Source organism: Vanessa cardui, chromosome W (genome assembly GCF_905220365.1).
Source record: "Vanessa cardui chromosome W, ilVanCard2.1, whole genome shotgun sequence".
Lineage (NCBI taxonomy): Eukaryota > Metazoa > Arthropoda > Insecta > Lepidoptera > Nymphalidae > Vanessa > Vanessa cardui.
This window is the reverse complement of record NC_061153.1, coordinates 310764-332083: the sequence shown is the minus strand read 5'-3', so window position 1 is coordinate 332083 and position 21320 is coordinate 310764. Positions and strand designations below refer to the sequence as shown.

The 21320-nt window shown below is 37.6% G+C and overlaps 1 protein-coding gene across 1 annotated transcript; it reads left to right on the top strand.

The window, feature by feature from the left end:
- The first annotated feature begins 3777 nt into the window (after positions 1–3777).
- Positions 3778–12666, top strand: LOC124542776. Its single transcript, XM_047120668.1, has 8 exons — positions 3778–5873; positions 6258–6375; positions 6997–7199; positions 10100–10263; positions 10370–10579; positions 10903–11037; positions 12366–12489; positions 12584–12666. The coding sequence occupies exons 1-8, from the start codon at positions 3854–3856 to the stop codon at positions 12664–12666; spliced, it is 3057 nt and encodes a 1018-aa protein (XP_046976624.1). The 5' UTR covers positions 3778–3853.
- Positions 12667–21320: the final 8654 nt, after the last annotated feature.

Sequence of the window (21320 nt, the reverse complement as noted above, 5' to 3'; positions counted from 1 at the left end):
CGCGTATTAGTATTGCTGTCACGACTACGGTTGCCTCTACAATCACTGGATACATGACCCATCTTGCCACAGTTGTAGCATCGCCGCGTATTCTCCATACGTGGCTTCTTCGCTTCTACAGGCGTAGTAGTCTTCTCACTAGGCGGTGGCCCTCTTTTTCTAAAGCCAAAAGCCATGAGCTCTTGTTGTAATTTATTACGAGTGTCAATCTCAGTAGTAAATGTTATTCTTTGCAATCGCGGCTCAATTTTTGAAGCATGTGCTAGAGTAAGCGCGATCGCAATCTGTTCTTTCGACAAAGACTTCCACTGCGCCCTTATAAAGTGCTCATAAATCGTCCAGCATATGCAGACAAACACTCATCTTCCTTTGGATTACTATTCAGTAATCGCCATAAACTCGCAGCTGGAGTCTCAACAGTGTCAAATCTAGCCAAGAACAGTTTTTTTTTAATTGCTGTCATGTAATTCCCGAAAAACTAGATTGGGCTAGCCATGGTGACGCCGATCCCTTGAGTGCTTTGCTCATAGTGATGATCAAATCACTGCCAGAAATAGGTTTTTCTTGTAAACATATGTCCACCGTCTCACACCAAGCGCGAGCATCGTGCTCTGGAGTATCTGGATTAAACTCAGGCAACGTAATCATGCTGGACCCACGTGGTTCTCGTATAGCCCGAATTAACTCCATCATGTTTTGTTGCTGCATTTCAAAAAGACTTTTCCAACGTTCACATTCATTTACTTGTGAAATATTATTGGACTGGCCTGTATTCTGTTCCTGATTCGTCACAGGTAATCCCACTTCTGATAAAGGAATGTCAGAAGGGGCCTCATAACGATCTTGGCTGTCGTTATCCATGATGGGCGTTGTAACGGTAGGTATTTTGAAAATAAGAAATAATGCACACTCGTATCGTCCAAAGTCTTATTATTTTATTGTTCTTTAATTCAACACACAAGATACACACAAATAACACTGGATTATAACTTTACGAGCCAATAGGTTAGCACGTGTACACCTTTTGCGGCAGCTGTCCACTGAATGACGGCCGCTATTCATCTAGGCGACACCCACTACTCTATTCGGAATTACCCGCTCATAAAAAAAAAAACAACAAACAATAACACAATCGACTAAAACTAAAACAATATTGAAAAATCTAATTTTGATTAACATTAAACCATAATATAATTTCGTAAAGTTTATCATTTAAACTAATCGAAAATCAGCGCGCCGTCATACATATATACACAATTACAAATATTTACATAATTTAAGGAATTTTTTTAATTTGAGGAAAGGCATTTACGCCTCCCGCCCGGCCGGGGTACCGGGACGGGTATGTGGGACTCGACCGGGGCAGAAGGCCCCGTCCTACCCACTAAAACCTCCTAGGATTTCCGCCTCTCTGCAAAGCGGCAGGGCCACGGGAACGCGTTTGGCTCACCACCGCGACCCTGCCAGCGGCTGTCGCAATAGGGGCGACACTTCGCGAAAGGTACGCCAGGGTGTTACGGCGCACCTTCCGACACTCCGCCTCCGTCTGAACCGTGACGGACTCCCCCCGAGTCCGCCACTGGAGGCTAGGCGGCGGCAGCGGATGTAAAGGTCCGCTGCCGACTACGTTGCGTCAAGTCTAAACAGGGCTATGCGACAGCGGATGTAAAGGTCCGCCGCCGATAGCGCTGTGTCACATCCGGGTAATGCGGCGGCGGATGTAAAGGTCCGCCGCCGCTGCGTCAAATCAAAGCATCCGGCCTAGATGGTCGCGGTGCTGCCGACCGGTTCTCCGTCGGCGCAGCGGGAGGGCGTTCGGATCGTCCTCCCGCTCTCTCCGGACCACTTCGCACAGGTATTTGGCGAAGCAGCCGTGACCGGTTATGAGCTGCGTCAGGTGGTACGTCAGTGGGCCGTGCTTGCGCTCGACCCACTCTCTCAAAACGGGCCGGATCGCCGCCACGAGTTCCCCACTGGCATCCGGAACTCGCAGCCGATCCTCCCACTTCTCCATGAGGCGGCGTCTTGCCTCCTCCCTCAAATCAAATCAAATCAAATCAATTTTATTCAAGTAAACTTCACAATGAAGCGTTTTTGAATCGTCAATAATCAAACACTACCACCGTTTCGGAAAGCAGCTTCTAGCGAGAAGAAACGGCAAGAAACTCGCATAGTTGTTCTTTTCAAATAAACACATTTACAATGCTGTTATTGACAGTAATTAGCGTCCTATGATGGAACCCGAGCCTAACTCCAGGCGTTTCTCTGAAAAAAGTACTCTTTTAATGAATAGTATGATTTATTTATTAATTTAGTCTTAATAATATTTTTAAATTTTGAAAATGGTAAATTGATTATATTTTCCGGTATCTTATTATATATGCATATACCATTGCCCAAAAACGTTCTATTTACCGTATGCAAACGGAAACTGTGGGTTACAAGTTTATTCTTATTTCTTGTATTAATAGTTTGTACATCAGCATTGATAGAATAATTTTTAATATTCTTTTGTATAAAGATTATTAAATATGTATGTTGTGAAACAGCCGTTAATACGCCTATTTCTTTAAATTTCTCGCGTAATGATGTCCTGGAGCTAATATTGTAAATAGATCGGATAGCTCTTTTCTGTAGAATAAAAACAACTTCAATCTCTGCTGCATTACCCCATAACAACATTCCATATGACATAATACTGTGAAAATTACTAAAATAAACTAGTCTAGCAGTACTTATGTCCGTGAGTTTCCTAATTATTTTTATTGCATAAATGGCACTACTTAGTTTTCTTGCCAGGGCATACAAATGGGTGCCCCACTGCAGTTTGGAGTCAAGGGTTATCCCTAAAAAGACCGTCGACTCAACAAACTCAAGCCTTTCATTTTTCAAAGTTATTGCAGAAGGATTTGATTTGACATTTGGCAAGGAAAACATAACACAATTAGTCTTTTTAGCATTTAGTACAAAATTATTTATGTCAAACCAACCAAGAACCCGCGACAGAGCACTGCTTACAACGTCATAGTTGTTTATTTTTCTATCGAGTTTAAAAATGAGGGATGTATCATCTGCAAACAGTACAATATCGCAAGTATTTTTTACGAAATAAGGTAAATCATTTATATATATGTCGGAAATGAAGTCAAAACCACAACTATTGGAACGCCAGCTCCATCTACAGGAGCTCGACAGAGTCTACGTCGTGGCAGTCCTCCGGGCTGAGCTCAGTTCTGCTCGGTCAGGCGGACAGCTCACTACTAGAAACTGTCTCGCGTTCTACATAGAGTGTACATAGTGAAAGTGAAGTGATTAAAATAGAGAAGTTAGAATCAGTGTTATAATTAAGTGATTAGTAATTGTCGTGTTAGTAATAAAATTGTGATTTAATAAAATCTTTGATTACCCATTGCTCGTTATTTGGACCAACACTTCTCAGCCCACAGTATATACTATGGATCGAGAGATCGAAAATAGCGATAATCCGATATCAGAAGCGGGATCGGTGTTGGTTCAACCGCAAAAGGACTTAAGTGAGAGTGAAAGATGGCGTTGTATGTTTGAGCAACAAAACGCTAACATGAGAGCTCTTATTGAGGCCTTACAAATACCTCAAACAAAGAATAATATTGAATTACCCGAATTTGATCCTAACAACACTGATATGGACGCAAGATCATGGTGTGCAACTGTTTTACCGACTACCCTCCACAAGGCGGACAACTGGTTGTTATAATCATTAAAGGCGTTAAAAGGAGCAGCATCGACGTGGATTGTGTATCCGGGATTGACGTGGGACGAGTTTAAGGTACTGTTTAAGGCAAGATTTGTCTCGACTGAGACGTTGGCCGGTATGCTTATTAACCTCAACAATAATACGCCGAATGAAAACGAGACTATTGTCGCTTACGCAAGCCGCTTGATGACGACACTGACTAATTGTTGGAAAGATGCTAGTAAAGATCAAATAGCAATTGCAACTATACTCGCTCACATATCTCAATTAGATCCGAAGTTACAACGATTGGCCTTCACTACTGATATCACCTCGCGTGATAGGTTACAGCAAGAACTGCAAGCATTCACCCATATGAAACGCAAAGCTAACATATCTGGTGAATCATCAAAAGTGTCAGACATTAAGCGTGCTAAGATATCGTTAAGATGTTATACGTGTGGAAAGATGGGTCACAAGCGATCCGAATGTCGAAGCAAGGCAAACGATAGCAAGGGGGGACCTACGAGGATAGCTGCGACATCGCAACCACCAGTGAAGTCCCTGGTGTGCTTTAAGTGTGGAAAACCAGGCCACATCGCCGTCCGGTGCACGAGCGTTGGCGGAAGCGGGCCGGGCGACGGCAGCGGAGCTGGTGCAGCGCGCGACGAGCGCCGCGTAGACGTATGCGTCGTACAACCGCCTTCGAATTATTTGGAACATAGAGGTAATCTGTACCTTTTTCATTATGATTCTGGTGCTGAATATTCATTAGTTAAGGAACGTGTAGCAGCCAAATTATGTGGCAAGCGATTTAATAATGTAATTGCAATGACTGGTATTGGTCAAAGTCGAGTATTCAGCACAGAACAAATATTATGTTGTGTAACGATTAACGGTCATTCATTTGAAATCCTACTACATGTTTTGCCTGATAATTATTTACAAAGTGATATTATGATAGGGCGAGAAATACTGAGTTTAGGTTTGTCGATTACTATGACTGCAACTAATTTTTCTTTACACAAAATTCCCTCTATTATTATGGTAGAATACTGTACTGAACAACAATCTCAAATTATAAGTGTTGTCAATACGGATGTTAATAATACGTACAAATCGGAACTCCTTAAAATTTTAAACCGGTTTTCTAATTTCTTTATTACGGGTATGCCTACAACACGAGTAACCACAGGTGAACTCAATATACGATTGATTGATCCAAACCGCACGGTGCAGCGACGACCATATAAAATGTCAATTGAAGAGCGTAGTATTCTAAGGAATCGTATCCGAGAATTATTAAACGCGAATATTATTCGACCTAGCTGTTCTCCTTTTGCTAGCCCTGCTATCTTAGTAAAGAAACATGATGGTTCAGATCGGATGTGTATTGACTACCGCGAACTCAATAATAATACCGTCCCGGATAGATACCCTCTTCCGCTAATATCAGATCAAATTTCTCGTCTTAGTGGCTCTAATTATTTCTCACAATTAGATTGCGCTAGCGGTTTCCACTCAATTCCGGTAAATGTCGATTCTATAGAAAAAACTGCCTTTATAACCCCAGACGGTCAATATGAATTCTTGACTATGCCCTTTGGATTAAAGAACGCTATCTCTGTGTTTCAAAGAGCTATAATGAATGCTCTGGGTGACTTGGCTCATGATTATGTTATCGTATACGTTGATGATGTTTTGATCACCTCTCCAGATGTTGAATCAGGTTTAGAAAGACTCAATGTTGTGTTAGAAATTTTGACTAAGGCTGGTTTCTCTTTAAATCTTAAGAAATGTTCTTTTCTTAAAACAAAAGTAGAGTTCCTAGGCTTTGAAGTAGAGGCAGGACATATTAGACCAAACCATAGAAAGATAGAAGCACTAACAGCGCTTCCACCACCACAAACCGTAAGCCAATTGAGACAATTTATCGGGTTGTCATCTTATTTTCGTCAATTTGTAAAAGATTTTTCACGTTTTATGGCTCCCTTGTATCGCTTAACTTCTCTTAAAGGTAACTTTGTTTGGAAAACGGAGCATGAGAATATTCGTCAAAGTATCATCAATATTCTAACAAGTGATCCTATTCTAATGATTTATAACCCTAAATATCAGGTAGAGCTTCACACGGATGACAGTAGTTTAGGCTATGGAGGTATACTATTTCAAATCATAGACGGTAAACGGCATGTAATAGCATATTATAGCAAACGAACGTCCCCCGCAGAGAGTAAATATCATTCTTACGAACTAGAAACTCTAGCGGTAGTTAACTCAATCAAACATTTTAGACAATATTTACATGGTAGGAAGTTTATTGTTGTTACCGATTGTAACTCGTTAAAATCATCTCAAACTAAACGTGATCTGACTCCTAGGGTACATAGGTGGTGGGCATATCTTCAGTCTTTTGATTTCGATATTGTCTATAGAGATGGTAAAAGAATGTCACATGTAGATTTCTTTTCACGCAACCCTATTCCTATTCAATCAATTCCGCGGATTCCTTATATAGAGCAAAAGCGTATTAATATCACAGAACTTTCCCAAAACTGGCTACAAGCTGAACAACAGCGTGATGTAGAAATTTCAAAGATTATTAGTGATTTAAATAGTGGTCAATTAGATGAGTCAATTGCTAAGACTTATGAACTGCGGTCTGGAATTATTTATCGTAAAATCCAACGTAACGGGATAACTAAGTGTTTACCGTATTTACCCTGGGCTTTGAGATGGTCTGTAATAAACAATTTTCACGATTCTCTCATTCATTTAGGAGTTAATAAAATACTTGAAAAGCTCTTTCACTATTATTGGTTTCCTGGTATGCGTCAATACGTTACGAAATATGTAGACAACTGTATCACTTGCAAAGTCGCAAAATCTCACTCTGGTAGGGTTCAGGCAGAACTTCATTCAATTCCAAAAGTTAGTATACCTTGGCATACCGTACATATTGACGTAACAGGTAAACTTAGCGGTAAAAATGACCGCAAGGAGTATGTCATCGTTTTAATTGACGCATTCACAAAATACGTGTTACTATTCCATACCACTAATATAGACTCTAAAAATAGTATCCGCGCAGTTAACCAAAGTGTATCGTTGTTCGGAGCCCCTACGCGTATTATAGCAGACCAAGGTAGATGCTTTGCTAGTAAAGAATTTCGTGATTTCTGTCAAAGTAAAAATATCAATTTACATCTTATAGCAACTGGCTCCTGTCGCGCAAATGGTCAAGTAGAGCGTATAATGAGTGTTCTCAAAACTATGTTTAGGGCAGTCGAGGTTAATGAGAATAAATCATGGCAGGATGCAATAGGTGATGTACAGCTCGCGATTAATTGCACTTTTAACAGAGTTACAAAGGCTTCACCTTTGGAACTTTTGATCGGTAAAGTCGCCAGACCTTTATCTTTAATGTGTAACGATGTAGATACGAGTGTAGATATTGACCAAATTCGTGAAGTAGCTTCAGAGAGTATTCGAAACTGTGCTAGTTATGATAAAGCCCGATTTGATATAACTAAATCTAAAGTAGCTAAATTTTCCGTTGGTGATTTCGTTTTAATAGCAAATGAAGAAAGAAACCAAACTAAGTTAGATCCAAAATTTAAAGGTCCATATAAAGTAATAGAGGTTTTGGATTGTAAGCGTACGTACAAATACGCTCATGATAGGTTAAGGAAGATGCCAGAAATTCATGTACCAATTGATTAGAATGTAGAGGATGATCATAATGGTGAAAATTTTAGTGATGTCATAGAAAACTGATGTAAGCACTCGAAGGGCCGTAGTGTCGACCGTACTAGTAGCTATAACGTAGTCATAGCCTGGTAAAAATCGGTCTGTTGAGAATCTCAATTAGACCGTGGGTGTGTGATGCGCGTTTAGTACTGGCGGAGGTCGGGGTCTGTTATGACCGTAGGGTGTAGTCATCAGGTGGATGATACACGTGGGTAAAGCAATGTAATTGCTGATGGCTTGTGAAGCCGTGGCCAAGCGAGGGGTGGCTTACATAGTTGTTAGTGTTGTATAAATAAAAATTTTAACAAAAAGAAAAACCGACTACAAACAAAACACTATTTTAAAACAAATGAATATGCACGAAAAAGTAATAAAAATAATTGCGTATTCAACATATTTTTTAGAGTCTTCCTAAGTTAAATGAAATGAAAAATATTAGACTACTTAAAAGTCGATTAACGATTATATCATGTAGTTATAGTTATTGGTATATTTGGAGCCGGTGTCAGCCAATCAGCCAATTTACTTGGTGGTAGGGCTTTGTGCGAGCCCGTCTGGGTAGGTACCACCCACTCATCAGTTATTCTACCGCCAAATAACAGTAGTCAGTATTGTTGTGTTCCGGTTTGAAGGGTGAGTGAGCCAGTGTAACTACAGGCACAAGGGACATAACATCTTAGTTCCCAAGGTTAGTGGCGCAGTGACGATGTAAGGAATAGTTAATATTTCTCGCAGCGTCATTGTCTATGGGTGATGGTGACCACTTACCATCAGGTGGCCCATATGCTCGTCCGCCAACCTATACCATAAAAAAAAAAAAAAAAAAATCTACGCTAAAAATGGGTGTTCCACAAGGTTCAATTTTGGGTCCCTTTCTATTCCTAGTATATACAAATGACCTTCCTTTCTTTGTTAAAGGTATTTGTGATATAGTATTGTTTGCTAACGATACTTCACTGATTTTTAAGGTTGACAGGAAAAAAACTGACTATGACGATGTGAACGGTGCTTTATCACAGATACAAGATTGGTTTAATGTAAATAATTTGGTTTTGAATACTCAAAAAACAAAATGTGTAGTTTTTACCCTACCCTATGCTAGAAAGCAAAATTATAATATATCTTTAAGCGGTGGCCCGCTTGATGTAGCCGATACTACGGTGTTCTTGGGAATACAATTGGATTCCAGACTTCAGTGGAGTCCCCATTTGTCGTCCCTAACAGGGAGACTCAGCTCCGCAGCATACGCGGTTAGAAAAGTTAGACAACTAACTGATATTGATACCGCTCGTTTAGTTTACTTTGGGGTAACGCTGCAGACATTGAATCTGTCTTTATTTTTACAAAAGAGAGCAATTCGGTTTATTTATAATCTTGGAACTAGAGACTCTCTTCGGGATGTTTTTAACAGAGTAGGAATACTCACTGTTGCGTCGCAATATATTTACAACAATATCATGTATATTCACAGTAACATTGATAACTTTGATAAAATCAGTGATAATCATTGTATATGCACTAGAAGTAAGGATAAGCTTATAAAGCCAAGTTTCCAACTCCGCAAAGTCAATAAATCTTTCTTGGGGCAAGGTATCCATTTCTATAATAAAATTCCACAGAGATTTTTAACTTTGCCGTCTCGTAAATTCAAATCGTTTATAAAAAATACATTGGTGAAAAAGGCGTATTATTCGATACAAGATTTTGTAGATGATAAAAAAGCGTGGAATTAATACCTGTTGACTTCCAGACAGGATATATTAATTTAATAATTGTATTAACTTAAAAATTAACTAACATGACTGTATTTTTTTTAATGTTGAAAAAGAGTAACTACTGAGTTTCTTGCCGGTTCTTCTCGGTAGAATCTTTCTGAACCGGTGGTAGCTTCACTTAATTGTTAAATGACGATTCAAAAGTGCTTGTAAAAGCCCACTTGAATGAAGTATACTTTGATTTTGATTTTGATTTTTTGATTTTTATAACTCGCCACTAGGCAGCGCTGCAATCTATAGACATTCATTGTACAAATACAGATATATAGACTTCTGCATCGGTCATCCGTTTGACATGAAAATTAGTATGAACAGTTATTTTTACACAGGCGAAGTGACTATGAATCGACTTCTATACCGATCATCCGATAATATTAAAATATATATAAATATAAATCAACTAACTTAATTTCCATTATATTTCATTCGCAAGCAAAAAAGTGTGGAATATTATGAAGCAAAAATAAGGAAATTGCAACAAAAATCGAAAAAACACCGTCGTCGAATAGCTTATTCTTCGTCCGACTCCGAAATAAACCAAGGTAATATTTTATTTTTATTTTTAATAATTACTCATATTAATAATACCTACATGTGAAATATTTCGCTGATTTCTCTAAAAGTATCTCTAAGTTATCTTCTATTAAATAGAAGATAGGATGATGCTTAAAAATAGCCCCTAAGTTTAACAAAAGTTAAACAGGCGGGTTGTTAAATAATATAATAAATTATTCAATTTCTTGACAACTCCATCCTAATAATAAACTTTATTACATCTCTAAGCTAGACAAAATTTAGCATGATGTATAAAATAAATCGACAAATAAAATAAAAGTGTATTTTTCTTTTTGTTGCGTAGATGTCGGTAGTCAAGAAATAAACACGTTAGAGACAGCGATAGAACCCGATCCGATTCCAGAACCTGAACAGGCTTCCGACCTGCTTACGTCTGAGTCGGCACAAAATATGCTGCCAGTCGAAACCTTCAGAAACATTTGTGCCAGATATCGATCCAGATTTTTTGTCAGCACTTGGGGACGCGGTCGAGGATATGCCAATTTATGGGGATAAAATCCACGATAGCCTTGCGCAACGTTGGACTCCAATTTTAAAAAAGGGTCTGTTACAGGAAGTTAAAACAAAACTTCTCAAGGAATACCCTGTACCTGACAACTGTAGGTTGTTAAAAGCTCCAATATTAAATGCTGAAATATCAGCGGCAGTCGCTAAAGTGGTAAGAAATAGAGACAAAAGTATTCAATCTAAGCAGGATCAGCTGGGTCAAGGTATCGCTGCTATCAATAAGGCTCTTACCTTGTTACTCCTCGGCGACGACAAAGTACAAGCAATTAAAATTCTTTCAGATGGTTATAGAATACTTACCGACCTACATTTTACTGAAACTCAGCTTAGAGCTAAGTTAATATCACCTTGTATTCAAAAGTCTATCTTATCATTAATTGAAGACCGAAACAGAGACGAAACTCTTTTTGGTGCTGATTTGCCCGATAAAATAAAGTCTTCGAAAGCCATAGAAAAACAAGGCCATCAAATAATGAAAAGTACTGTTAATAAGACGACTAGGCAGCCACCGGTCGCACCGGTCACGAAATCGCACCAGGAAAACTGGCGAGGCCCTCCTCGTTATTCCTCGTCGAACAGGCGGGGGCGAGGAGGGCTGCACAGAGCAGTTCCGGCCCATTATCGCCGCATAGCCACAGTCACAGCACCGATGACGCCACGCGCCACGACATCATCCAACCAACAGAAACAACGTGCCCCGCGCCAGTAATACAGGTACACGCGGGGAGACTACAATATTTTTATGACTGTTGGTCAAATATTACTAACAACAAAGTTGTACTTAATTGGATTAAAAATGGCTATAGTATACCCTTATCTCAGACAGTATTACAAAGTTTAATACCGACTAATAATTTATTTTCTAGTAAAGAAATAAATAACATGTTACTGGCCATTCAAGATTTAATAAAGTTAGGTGCAGTATCTAGACGTAAACCACAGCCAGATCAATTTATATCTAAAATATTTTTAGCTCCCAAATCGAACGGGGGCCAGAGATTTATTTTAAATTTAAAAACATTTAATAAGTATGTTTCTAATAACCATTTTAAAATGAAGGATTTCAGAACAGTTTAAAAAATTATTCATCCTAATATGTTTATGGCCACTATTGATTTTAAAGAATCTTATTTACATGTTCCTATTAACAAAGAACAAAGAAAATATTTAAGATTTATTTTTCAAAACAAAATTTATGAATTTAATGCAATGCCCTATGGGTTATGTTCTGCACCTAGAACTTTCACAAAAATTATGAAGGAAGTTATGATCTATCTAAGGCGTCAAGGATTTTTATCCGTTATTTATTTAGATGATATATTGTGCTTAGGATATACTTACAATGATTGTTTACGAAATGTTAAAGAAACATTAAAGTTGTTAAATTGTTTAGGTTTTATTATCAATTTAGAAAAGAGCTCTTTAGAGCCAAATAAAGAAATAAAGTTTCTTGGTTTTATGTATAATTCTATAAATATGACATTATCGCTACCGTTTAAAAAACGCGATTATATATTATCTCTTACGAAGAAATATTCTAGTCTACCTTTATGTACGGTTAGGGAATTTTCACATTTCATAGGTGTCCTTGCAGCGGCTTGTCCCACCGTAAGATATGGTTGGGTATTCACTAAGCGACTTGAAAGACAAAAATTTCTAGCTTTACAAAATTTAAATAATTACGATATTAAATTTAAACCATCAGCTGAGATTTTATCTGACCTAAGATGGTGGATAAAAAATATTCAAACCACCGCTTGTCCATTAAAATTATTAAAATATGAATTAGAATTTTTTACGGATGCGTCTAGATCTGGTTGGGGCGCATTTTGTAATGGTCAACGAGTGAACGGGAAGTGGAAGCGTAATTAAACTAAATTCCATATCAATTATCTAGAACTTCTAGCAGTATTTTTAGGCTTAAAGTGTTTCGCACGAGATAAATTTAATACAAATATTTTATTAAGGGTTGACAATACAACTGCTTTGAGCTATATTAACCGGATGGGTGCCCAATATCCCCATTTAAATAATCTCAGTAGAGAAATTTGGCAGTGGTGTGTGATGGAAAAATTTGGCTAACAGCTTCGTACATTAATACTAAAGATAACAAAGAAGCAGATGAGGAGTCTAGAAAAGTAAATCCCAATATTGAATTGTCTTTAAGTAATTCTTCATGGTTTCCCTTATTAAAAAGTATGATTGTGTCTGACATAGTGTTTCTTGATTCAAATAAAAATATATCTACGTCTTGTTCCAGGAATTACAAATACAAAGGCCCTGGGTGTAGCCAAGCTCTCCGGGAAGCTTTCGCCAAACGCGGAGCTCCCAATACATCCTTAGAATTAATGTTAGCTTCTTTGGCAAAAAACACATTATCACAATATAATGTTACGTATAAAATTTGGTGGGAGTATTGTTACAATCAGAATATCGATCCTTATTTGGGTTCAGTTGCCTCGATAATGACATTTTTAACCAACGAATTTAACCGAGGTGCTGCTTATGGCACCTTAAATAGTCATCGCTCCGCTCTTTCATTACTCTTAGGAAATGATCTAGGTTCTGTAGAACAGATCAAAAGACTTCTTAAAGGCGTATTCTGATTAAGGCCATCCGTACCCAAATATTCTTTCACATGGGACCCCCCAATAATTTTAAATTATATTTCAAAATGGGGCCCCAATAAAGAATTAACCTTAGATAAGATTACTAAAAAATTGGTCATCTTACTTGCCCTATGTACAGCCCACCGTGTTCAAACGTTTTCATTAATAAAAATTGACGATATTAAAATTAATTCAAACGACGTTGTTGTTGGTCGAGACCAACCAGTACTTGTTTTACCTTATTTCCGAGACAATATTAATATTTGCCCGGCTTCTTGTGTGAAAGAATATTTGTCACATACAAAAAGTATTAGATCTAATGTTATGCAAAACCTATTGTTAACAGTAAAGCGACCGTACCATGCAGCGAGTACACAAACGATTAGTCGATGGATTAAGCAGGTGCTGGCGGAGAGCGGCGTGGACGTAACGTAGTTCGGTGCTCACAGCACGCGACACGCAGCTACTTCCACGGCGCGTGCCGCCGGCATTTCCCTTGATCTAATCAGGAAAACAGCCGGCTGGACGCAAAACTCGCAAACTTTCGCAAAATTTTATAGTCGACCTATTATTAATGATCGAAGTACTTTTGCTTCTGCTGTACTTACAATTAGTGATTGATTTTAAATCCATCAAATAATTGATACTCATTTGTAACAATGAATGATTTTGATTAATTAATAAAAGTTAATCAAAACAGTCTTTCATTTTTTTAAAAACCCAGCTTTTAATAAAATAGGTATAATTATTATTTAATGGTGAACAAAATAAACATTTGCGAAACTAGGATAACAAAATTTTACATTAATACTCTAAACATATACATTGTTGAATTATATCTTCGAATAAAGCGAATGAAATATAATAGATGATCAAACGAACTTCTGAAGTGAAGTTCGATCACTATTATATGAATTAGCTTTATTCGAAGATATGTAAATCCCCTCCCACCACAAGCCCCATAAAATTTTGTTTCTTTCTCTAAAATAATGAAGATTAGTACAGCCTGTCAAGACGGATAGAACAAAAAAAAAGTAGGGTTGTCTAAAAGTTATTTACAATGTCATCGTAGAAACAAAATATCGGAACATCGACGAGAAGCGCGCAGCGTCATACAACCAAGAGCTACTGAAATACCGAAACCGAATTTCTTCTTTGAGAGCTGATGAAACAATTAGTCCACGTAATGATCAGGTTGCAGATTTTTGAATAAGAGCATCTTTATTAAGAGCTACTGAAAAATCTGACGCGCAAGTCTCACATCTGAATGAACAACGATTGCCTGTAATTATGATAAAGGTTATGATAACAAGATGCATCCCGATGTGATCATTGGTTCGATAAATATAGTATGCCCAAATTGTCACGCAATAAAGTTGAAAAAAAAAACGGCTGGTATGTGCTGTGCCACTAGAAAACTACGTAACTAGAACCACTAAGAGTATAAATATTTCCTTCAATATATTAGAAAATATAATTCATGTTTGGAGCAACAAATATTGTACAATAAAATAATTTCGCGTCTACATCTGCAAGGACAAGTAGATCAACAGATTAGTTCACTTCTTCCAGTATCTCAAGAAAATTCCCAGTTTCTGCAAATTTATTTCATGGAAAACGTGGAAAAAAAATTAATCGACGATGCATGTTCAGTACCACAACTTATCGAGAAATCATCGCTAATTTAAGGATTATGCTACTTGAAAATCTTTACTATATTTAGTTAGAGATTTTAAAACTGCTCTAGAAGGTAAAAGGACAGATGATTTCAGATGAATTAATTATTGAAGCAGATAGAACGCAATTGAATGATCATCCCAATGCCATGGCTCCTAAAGTCGCAGCTGTAATTGTCGGTACAGAAATTACGAAACGAGATATTTATTTATTTTATTTATTTAAACTTTATTGCACAACTATTTAACAAAAAATAAATTGAGCAAAAGGCGGGCTTAAAGCTATATAGCCTTATCTACCAGCCAACCTTAGCATATGCAAGAAAGAGCGTACAGTAGATGCATAAAGCCATCCTTATATTGAATTACATTACACATACATACATATATATACACATATATATATAAACATACATACACTTACATGAATATATATATACATATAACATACATTTAATAATATACTAATGATAAAGTAACAAAAGGTTAACAATAATACTAAAAGTACAGTGTAATAATAACAGCTTAAATAAAATAAAAGGGAACGAAACCAAGAAAGGCGATAAAAGCTAAGACTTATATTTCTTTAAGAGAAATTGTTTTACCCTACTTTTGAACAGATCTTTAGAGGACGTTTCTCTGATGACGACTGGTAATTCATTCCAAAGTCGTATAGCGTTAACAGTGAAAGAATTAGATACAAAACCAGATGTGTGAGGAGGAATAGAAAGAAGAAGGTTATGAGAAGAACGAAGATGCCTAACATGAGTATCGGAAAGAAAATTAAATTTGGACTTAAGATAAGAAGGAGCAAGTGGATTATAAACAAGAGAGTGTAGAATACATAGTATTCTTAAATGCCTACGATCTTTAATAGGTAGCCAATTAAGCATTAACCGATATGAAGAAATGTGCTCAAATTTACGGAGGCCATATATAAATCGTATGCAGGTGTTATGCAATCTTTCGAGTTTACTTAAAAGTGTTACATTAAGATCGGGGTAACATGCATCACCATAATCTATAATTGGTAACAACAGACAATTTGCCAGTTGGATTTTTGATTTAATAGGCAAAAAGTTTTTAAAGCGCATGATGGAGTGTAGCGTGGCATAAAACTTGCGCGAAACCTCATTAACTTGGTCAGACCATTTCAACGAGTTATCGATTAAAACACCCAAATCTTTAACCTTAGATGAAATAGGTATAACAGTGTTATTAAATAGTAAATCAGGTAAGGGTGGTAGGCTTTGAATTAAAGCTAACTGCCTAGGGCTCCCAATAATAATAGCTTGGCATTTTGATGGGTTAACACTAATTCTATATTTTTTTGACCAAGAGGCAATACGAGAGAGATCGTTATTAAGGGCGGAAATAGTGTCAACCAGGTGGTCTACGCTGCACTGTTTATAAAGCTGCAAGTCGTCGGCATAAAGATGCTACTGGCATGAAAGAATTGAGGAAATAGAGTTAATAAATAATGAAAATAGTAGTGGAGAAAGAATACCGCCTTAAGGAACACCAGCAGCAACATCGCACCAGTCCGATCTATCGGTTCCAACACAAGTTGCTTGCTTGCGTCCCCGAAGATAAGAAGAAAACCACTGGAGAGCGATGTCTGAGATGTTTATGCGTGATATAAGAGAGAGTAATAAGTCATGATCGACAGCATTAAACGCGTTACTAAAATCGATGAGTATGAGAATCGTCACAGTCTTGTTTTCCATACCCTCTCTAATATCCTCGGTAACTTTAATTAGTGCAGTAGTAGTGCTATGGCAATGGCGAAAACCAGACTGAAGTGGATTTAATAGGTCGCAGGACAACAGATATTCAGATAATTGAAAGTGGACATTGGACATGGACATATTTTTGTCACTAAGCGACAGAAAAACAAGCAAGGTGTCGCTGAAAGACACCGATCGTATGACCATTATTCCGATTATCCAATATCTGCGAGCAAAAGACGGATGTTACCGCGAACTGTATCAAACTAATCTCACGATAGGCTCTATGACATCAAAGAGAGTCAGTTGAATGGATTTTATGCGTATAATCATATTCTGAAGTGTCATCAACTTTCATTGTTGAAATGTACACTAGGGTCGAGAATTAACGATTAAACTATTGAATGTAGTTTAGTCGTTCATTCTTGATTCAACCAATCAGAACTTCGAACCGAATAGTATATTAATTTAAGAGATGCAATATCGAATGATAAAGTAGTTGTTCATATTGGAAAAAGAGTAAATACTTCCATCTTCGAACGCTGGAACTCCAAGACGAATGCTGCACGAATATGCTCAGGATGCTGTATGTTCGCAAGTATAGACAAGGTTGTAAATGTAATAATATCGATATTTGATAGAACTGTATGATAGACTCCATGTTGGTGTCGTGGAAACTTCTACAGAGTACAGAAATTTAAAGCTTGACATTTAAACAATAAGGTACAATCAACTTTACATCAAGATTTCACCAACGAAAACATTTTCTTGAATCATAACTGTTTCCGGATGAAATAAAAGGAAAGTTTGATTTTGAAAGCAAGTTTATGGGTGTCATGAATGATGTGCAGCCAATAGATGATATCATAAAATATGACACATTTAAATAAAACTAGTTATTATATATATATATATATATACATAATATTCAGTTTCGCTCCGACCGCCGAACGAGTCGGGTGTTATATGTCTAATAGTTTACCCATATATAATTTACATTTATTATAACAATAAATTTTACGTTTATTTTAACAATTTAATTGTAATATTTGCTTAAAATAACTATTAGTGCGTGTACATAATGTTGTCTTAAATTTTCGCGATTATTACACATTTAAATAAAACTAATTATAACGGATGAATCGCGTATATTAATTATTTTTAAACATCCCGACGTTTCGAGCACTTTGCAGTGTTCGTGGTCACGGGTAGACTAAGATGACATTTGTCTATTTGAAGAACAAAGGAAATATTATTAACAACTACCGCCAACGATTTCTCAATTGATGTCTTGAGTAACGTTCCGGTTGCACGCAGAAGGCACTAACTGTATCTTTAGGTCTTGCAGTCTGTTGGATTTGGGATTTCAAATTTTTAATAAGTGGATCCCAGGTGTTAGAAAGTCTCCAACCATCTTCTCTATTGAAGTTCGGATGTTTTTGAATTTCAATAGCCTCGCGTATCATTCTAGGAATGAATCTGTGTTCTCTAGCGAGGATCTGTGGTTTATCGAATCGGATAAAATGGTTAGGTTTATCCAGAGCATGTTCACAGACTGCAGACTTTGAAGAACGCCTATTTTTGACATCTCCTATATGTTCCTTGACCCTGGTACCGATGCTTCTCTTTGTTTGGCCTATGTAAGATAAACCACACTCACATTCGAGTTTATATACTCCTGCAGTTTGTAAAGGGATATTACTCTTGATAGGTCTCAAGAACTGGCTCACTTTCTTATGAGGCTTGTAAACGGTTTTAATGGAAGCTCGCTTCAAGATGTTGCCAATCCTGTCTGTAACTCCTTTCACATATGGTAGAAATGCAGGTTGTCGCTCAACTGTGGGTGGCTTGGTACGGCTTCTGCGATGCTGGCGAGGCACGGGCAGCTTGTTATGGCCGCAGAAGCCGTACCAAGCCTTAAAACTACCAATATTCTTAAAAAGACATCCGCGTTAATATCAAAACATCAAGAGAAATTAAATCTGGACAAAAAATCACTCGTGCCTACATGTGCAAAGCCGCCAAAACTGTATGGGTTACCTAAGACCCATAAAACTGGTGCTCCGCTGCGTCCTATTGTAAGCCAAATCGATACACCAACATATAGATTGGCTCAACACATAGCAAGGATATTATCACCCCTCCGAGGACACACTGCGGCGTATGTCAAGGATTCTTACCAGTTTGTTGGTGAAATCAAAGACCTTAAATTAACCAACAACGAGAAAATGGTTAGTTTTGATGTCCAGTCATTGTTTACATGCTTACCCATACAAGACTGCATCGAAATTGTTAAGAGGAAGCTACAGACACACAACATGCCTATTGAATATGCAGAGCTGTTACATCACTGCCTCACATCAGGTTATTTATTGTGGAATGATGAATTCTATGTACAAGTTGACGGGGTAGCCATGGGTTCTCCAGTATCCCCCGTGGTCGCCGATTTATTCATGGAAGACCTGGAGGAGAGGGCTCTTCGCTCCGGACCAATAACACCTAGGTTTTATAAACGGTACGTAGATGACACTTTCACAATATTACCTAGTGATCTGACATCTGCATTTTTAGTACATCTTAATTCTATAAATAAAAACATTCAATTTACTATGGAATTAGAGGCAAATAATTCTTTAGCTTTCCTTGATATCCTTATTATCAAGAATCCTGATAATACATTAAGTCACACAGTTTATAGGAAACCCACACACACCAACAAATACCTCAATGGTGACTCGCACCACCACCCTAGTCAGTTAGCTACCGTTGGCAAATCTTTGTTTCAGAGAGCCCACCATCTCTGCGATGCTGAACACCTAGAGGACGAGCTACGTCAGGTCAAGCTTGCACTCCACCAGAACAAGCTGCCCGTGCCTCGCCAGCATCGCAGAAGCCGTACCAAGCCACCCACAGTTGAGCGACAACCTGCATTTCTACCATATGTGAAAGGAGTTACAGACAGGATTGGCAACATCTTGAAGCGAGCTTCCATTAAAACCGTTTACAAGCCTCATAAGAAAGTGAGCCAGTTCTTGAGACCTATCAAGAGTAATATCCCTTTACAAACTGCAGGAGTATATAAACTCGAATGTGAGTGTGGTTTATCTTACATAGGCCAAACAAAGAGAAGCATCGGTACCAGGGTCAAGGAACATATAGGAGATGTCAAAAATAGGCGTTCTTCAAAGTCTGCAGTCTGTGAACATGCTCTGGATAAACCTAACCATTTTATCCGATTTGATAAACCACAGATCCTCGCTAGAGAACACAGATTCATTCCTAGAATGATACGCGAGGCTATTGAAATTCAAAAACATCCGAACTTCAATAGAGAAGATGGTTGGAGACTTTCTAACACCTGGGATCCACTTATTAAAAATTTGAAATCCCAAATCCAACAGACTGCAAGACCTAAAGATACAGTTAGTGCCTTCTGCGTGCAACCGGAACGTTACTCAAGACATCAATTGAGAAATCGTTGGCGGTAGTTGTTAATAATATTTCCTTTGTTCTTCAAATAGACAAATGTCATCTTAGTCTACCCGTGACCACGAACACTGCAAAGTGCTCGAAACGTCGGGATGTTTAAAAATAATTAATATACGCGATTCATCCGTTATAATTAGTTTTATTTAAAAGTGCGTGTACAGTTAAACGGGAATATATTTTACCAAAAAGTGTAATTTAAATAGTGAGTTTTGTTCGATAATACTTTGAATTATCCTACACTGTGTGCCATTAATGTGTCTTTGTTTAATGAGCTTGTGGAGTTGGACACGCCCCAAGTCAACGAACTCTGTTGCTTCCATCATTGACGTCAAATAGGATCTCCATATTCGCTCTATAATCTTATACATTGTTTGGCTCAGTGGTGCAGCTATTGCTTTTTACGCTTGAGTCCTTGGTTCGCGCCTCAACCGGCTCTGCACTTTGTCTAATCATAATTATTTATTTATATTTAAAACATGAAGTTTGCGTGTTGCAAATCTTTGGTAGGTGGCGCCTCTGAATGCATGACTTGTATTAAATGTGGCCAGAATTACCACTATCATTGTATTCGCCCGTCTAGTAAAACTAAACCATCTCAAGAACTAATGTTAAAATGGACTTTTCCTGATTGCTTATCGTCTATGCCTCGTCAAATAAACAAAGATAATACGCCTGTACGAGGCCATAGTTCACAGGTCAAATCTGACTATAGTGAGAACATCACAGTGCGTAGAGGTGGCTCGACCTGCGGAGTGGTTTCTCCCCGTAGTCCTGAAGACTCCAATGAGTCGTTTTTGAGAGAGATACGGCAGATCATTTCATCAGAAATGTCATCACTTAGATCTGAGCTTAAATCAACTATTGCTCCTATCCAAACAGATCTAAAAGTGTTACGCGAAGATGTATCAAGTCTGAAAGATAGCTTAGATTTTATTAACAATAAATATGAGGAAATTAGAGGTAAGATCGACAAATGCGAATCAGATTTGAAACTTATTTCTGAGCGTTGTAACAAAGTAATGTCTTTAGAGTCGAGAATACAGACAATCGAAACGGATTCCAACAACCGTGAGCAGTGGGCGAGAAGGTCTAATGTGGAGATTTATGGCATTCCCGAAAAAAAGAATGAAAATAACATAACAAGTAGTGTTATTTTGCAAAATATTGCTGACCGGGCTGGTTTTGATCTCAATGTTACCACGGACATTGACTTTGTTACAAGAGTATCCTCTAAAACTAAAGACTTAAAGAAAATTAAGCCCATCATAGTCAAATTTCTCTGTCGGTGGAAGGATGATTTTATTTATTTATTTTATTTATTTATTTATGTACCAACAGAGTATACAGAAAATTATGTAAATGAAAATGTGTACAAAGGGATAACTTATCTCTAACAAGAGATCTCTTCCAGAAACCCTGAATCTAGTGTAGATTATTTTCTTTCTAGTTTTCTTGCTAAAGCAAGAAAACTCAAACTTAAGTGCCATGATTTAGGG

Coding starts and splice junctions, on each gene's coding strand:
- LOC124542776 (XM_047120668.1), top strand. CDS start 3,854: ATGCTTATTAACCTCAACAATAATACGCCGAATGAAAACGAGACTATT. Junction 6,376..6,996: donor GCTAAGACTTATGAACTGCG/GTCTGGAATTAT, acceptor AACTATGTTTAG/GGCAGTCGAGGTTAATGAGA. Junction 7,200..10,099: donor TCGTGAAGTAGCTTCAGAGA/GTATTCGAAACT, acceptor TTTGTTGCGTAG/ATGTCGGTAGTCAAGAAATA.